General features: G+C 25.4%; 1 protein-coding gene across 1 annotated transcript in view; it reads left to right on the top strand.

Annotated features, from left to right (window-relative positions):
- The first annotated feature begins 276 nt into the window (after window positions 1-276).
- Window positions 277-5,081, top strand: part of LOC111679132 (serine/threonine-protein kinase 32A) — a 17,652-nt gene continuing 12,847 nt past the window's right edge. Inside the window, exons 1-2 of the mRNA XM_023440638.2 lie at window positions 277-811; window positions 3,383-3,438. Of these exons, the coding sequence (XP_023296406.1) occupies window positions 754-811; window positions 3,383-3,438 (114 nt within the window). The 5' untranslated portion in view covers window positions 277-753. The remainder of the gene's footprint in view (window positions 812-3,382; window positions 3,439-5,081) is intronic.

The following is a 5,081-nucleotide window of genomic DNA, read 5'->3' as shown; positions in this document are numbered from 1 at the left end:
ATTGATTTGATTTGTAATTTTTAATTTAATAAAACTTTTTTATAAAATACATAAAATAAATTGTTGGTGTTTTTAATATGATATAAAATATACACAAACCCAACAAATGATTTAATTGAGAGTAAAACCAAATCTATAAGAATAGAATTTTATATATTTAGCAGATAATAAAATAGAAATTATTTTTTATATATAGAAATGTATAGAAAAATATGTGGTTACCATAACTACTCAAACATAAATTTATAAAAGAAAAATAAACAAAATATAAAAGTTATTACAGCACAACAATATAAGAAACAACAGCAATAAAAATGAAATAAGTAAACAATAATAAAAATACTAAATTTATAATCAACACAATAAAAAAACAAAACAACAACAAAAATAACTACTCATAGTGCAAGTAAGAGTAGACAACAATAAAATCAACTATTCTTAAAACAGCATTAACAACACACAGCAGTAAACAGCAGCAACTGGACAATAAAAAATAACAAAACAACAATTGCAATGTTACGGCTGCAACAGCAGCGAAAACAATAAACTACAAAATGAAAAAGCTTAGTTTTTCTATAACAAAAATATCAAACTGTTAATATTTTTATTCTATTGTTTTAAATTACTAAAACATCGATAACAATTGCAACAGCAGTGGCTCTATACCAAAGATAATAACAACAAAAGTTACGTTTACATTATCAACAGCATCAGTCAGAATTGACAGTTGAACAACATATCTCACATGCAGCCATGGGAGCAGCAAATTCATCAAATAGATCAGATAACTGTCTATCCAATGATGATGATGGTAAGTTTCAGTCTTTTTTAAGAATTTTATTTATAATACTTATTTTTTCTTAATTATTTAATTTTGCCTTAAAATTTGTTTACAATGAAATGTGTGTATTAGTGTGTAAGAGTTTACACTTGACATCACTCAAAATTCTGCAATTGACTACTTAAGTCTACCGAGACCAGAGATGGAAAATTATATTTTCAAATCGTGCATAGCAACATAAAAAAACTTATGCCCAAAGACTAGACTATAGGCTAGACTATAGACTAGACTATAGACTAGACTATAGTCTAGACTATAGACTAGACTATAGACAATACTATAGACTAGATTATAGACTAGACTATTGACTATAGACTAGACTATAGACTAGACTTTAGACTAGACTATAGACTAGACTATAGACTAGACTATAGACTAGACTATAGACTAGACTATAGACTAGACTATAGACTAGACTATAGACTAGACTATAGACTAGAGCAATGACCTTTATCAAATCGAATAGAGCCAATTTTTCCAACCCTGTCCAAGACTATATGAATTTCGTTTATGGTCCTTGAACGAATACTTCTTCTTTCAATTCAAGTCGCATGCTTCTCGTCTTGAGTATTTGATTGTGTCACAGCTGACATCTGTGGCATGTGTGTAGAAACACTTGTACACGTGCTCGTGGCTGTTTGTACACTTCACTAAGTTTTTGGTTAATTTTATTATTACGAAAATGTCTGGAAGGCTGGCTTATTCACTTACTTAATTACTTATACCACTGGCATTATAGCAAATCATATAACTAACTCATGGAAAAAAGTTATATTAAACATCCTCTCATTATCTAGAATTCATAACTTTTATGCAGAATATATATTTTTAACTTAATTTGTGTTGAAATTGAGATCTTTGACATACAACAAAGTATATACGAAATATTTTCTGATCCCTATATAAATATACATATGTATGTTGGTAAATAAGTAATGTAATGTTACACTTTGGAATCAACAAATCATGACAAATATTCTTATAGGTCCCACTTGTATTATCAAAATTTTCTTCTAGTTTAATAGTTCAAGGTAAATAGGTATAAGATGTTTGAATAAAAAACTAATAAAATTGATTTTAGTAAAATTTATATATATTTATGTATGCAGATGCAAAAGCTAAGTAAGTTTACTTATTAACTATGAAGTATGCTGATGACATTTTATGTAATCGCTCTCATAACAAAACACTGTAATAACTAACTCAACATTTTAAATTGATAATTCAATTTTGAAAGTAATATTAATACTTTAACCAAAATCTGTTAGTAATTTTATGTTGGCATAGTTGCTTACTTTAAGTATTGCTCAATTTTCACGTACTATAATTTAATAAATCAATTCCCAAAATTCTAACTTATAAGAAAACTTCTTTATTTCTATTTATTTATGTTAAAAAGAAAACTTTTTAATGTCTCATATTTTTTGTTTATATGAGAAAATGGTTTGCTTCTGTTATAAACAACCTAAAAAGTAATAATAAAAAAAAAATCCCCTATTTTCTGAAAAAGTTTTTAACAACATATAAATTGCAAAAAAAAAAGTACGATACATAGGGAGATAGAAGGTATATAACAATTTCTCTTGTTATTTCATATTTTATACACTTTTAACAAACAAAAAAATCTTGTCATTTGCCATTTAAATGCTGGCGTTTTTATAGAAACAGTGACAGCATGTTTACTTTAAAATAACTGTCAGTCTGTCAGTTCATAAAGAATTTGTTTTTTTTAACAAATATTTAAAATCTAATTTAACACAAACGAACAATAGAAATTGTATGTTTAAATAAGTACGAGTGTAAAGTAAGTTATTTACAGTCTTTTAATAATTTTTAAAAAATATGTTTATTTAGAGATATGTATAAATAAATAATTTCATCATTTAAAAGGGAACACTATTCAGCACAGAGTTTGTTCACAAGATTGCGCTAAGAGGATTTTTTAAGTTTAAACATTATATAGTTCAGTCTTAAGTCTAGTCCAGTGTACAGTCAAGTCAATAATATAGTCTAGTCTATAGTTCTGTGTATACAAAAGTAAATAATATAGTTTATAGTCTAGTCTGTATTCTAGTCTGTAGTCTAGTCTAAAGTCTTAAGACTAGCCTATACTCTAGTCTGTATTTAAACCTTTAGTCTAGTCTATGGTCTATCATGTAGTCTAGTCTATAATCCAGTCTAGTCTATAGTCTATTTTATAGTCTGGTCTATAGTCTATAGTTTAGTATAAAGTGTTTTATTCTAGTTGTAATAAAGTGTTTTAAAATACGTAAACATACATACATACATATGTACATGTGTATGTTGAAAATGTTATAAAATACCACTTTACGTATACTTAATAATTAATTATTTCGAAATAATCATACGTCTAAGTGTCATTAAATTATTTCTTGTCAATATGCACAGTTTCAAGTACCATACTTTTTTTGTATTTACATCTAATAAGCATATTTCTTTTTATCAATTTATTCGTAAATCTACATATTATATAATATTTTTAATTGAAACACTTGAACAATTTTTTTTTTATCATTACAGTCAATTTTGATCATTTTCAAATTTTACGCGCCATAGGCAAAGGCAGCTTTGGCAAGGTAAGTGTCTATCTTTTAGCATATAAATATTGTCAATGTCATTCGAAACATTACAAATCAAAATTGTAATTTATTATATACAGAGTGAAAATTTGTTTTAAATTGGAATTTTGCAATAATCAGATAAATTGCTCAAAAATTAATGTTCAAGTTATTATTAACACTTGAATGGCTGCTTTAACATGTGTAGGAAAATTGTAAGCTGAATAATAATTAGGCTGCTTAAAAATCGGCTTTCATAAAGTATTATAAAGATTAAAATAATAAAAAATTATTTGTACAGTATACAAGTAAATTTAAAATTAAATAAATAAATAAAATTGGACTAAAATTTATATTTAATTGCAAAATTTAAAATCTTGTCAAATCTTTATAAGCTGTATTTTTTTCTACATTTTTTACACAGACATTTTCTCTAACGAATAGTAATTTACATGTTGCCAACACATTTTCAATTACGTCTAGTCCTCTGGCACTGTTTTTTTTAAACTTTGTTTTATACTTTTTATTCTTTAATTAATTTTGCCAAAAATGTAACAACTATTTTTCTAAAAGAGAAAACATGAATATTCAGGAAACTTATTTTACAAAATGAAAATTTCTTTGAAATAAAAAAATGTTATAAAAAATAATGGAAAATTTGATTTTTTTCAATTTCCTGCCTGTTCGACCTGAACAGGTGATGGTAAACCTTTCCCGTAACGTCATTGGATCTTGTTCATATAAGATCCAATATTTTTTGCAAATATTATGTACACTATAATATTATTGTAAAAACTCTGGTAACGTTAAAAATCTTAATACTTTCATATTTCTATCTACATCGTTCTTTAAAATTAAATATTCAAGCTTGTAAAAAACATTGGAAAACTAACAAACAAACAAACAAAAATATCATAAAAAATTCATATCGATTACGATACAAGTGATTGAACAGCCATTTTTATGTACATATGTATATGTTCATGTACATACACATATGAATATGTATTTATGCATGCAGAAACTATTGTCTTAAATTATTCAATTTAAAATGTCAAAAACACATTCATTTTTGTCATGAATTGGCATCAAAGTCATTTATTTAGATTTAATTTTAAAATGAAAAATTCTAATTCAATTGATTAAATGAAAAAAGAAATCTTTTTAAACAATTGTTGTACATACTTGCAAAAAAAATCTCAATAAAATTGTAATATCTGTAAGTATGTATGTTGAAAACAATGACATTGTGATCCAAATCTTGACAAATTCTCTCAGGTATATACATATGTATATTTAATTCTTTAATTTAAATTTAAAATATTTTTAATATTTGTATAAAAATATAATAAGGTGAAGGTTATTCGGCACTGTTAGCACTGTTTTAAAATATGAGGAATCAATACATTCAATGGAATATCTGAAATAGTTTCATTTACATTTATAACATTTCAAGTGTTATATATTTTTGAGTTTGTTAACGTTACGAGCAAAAAATTTATCTATAGTATAGTCTATAGTCTATAGTCTATAGTCTATAGTCTAGTCTATATTCTAGTCTATAGTCTAGTCTATAGTCTAGTCTATATTCTAGTCTATAGTCTAGTCTATAGTCAAGTCTATAGTCTAGTCTATAGTCTAGTCTATAGTCTAGTCTATAG

Source organism: Lucilia cuprina, chromosome 4 (assembly GCF_022045245.1).
Source record: "Lucilia cuprina isolate Lc7/37 chromosome 4, ASM2204524v1, whole genome shotgun sequence".
In the NCBI taxonomy this organism is placed as follows: Eukaryota; Metazoa; Arthropoda; class Insecta; order Diptera; family Calliphoridae; genus Lucilia; species Lucilia cuprina.
This window is presented reverse-complemented; position numbering and strand designations above follow the sequence as displayed.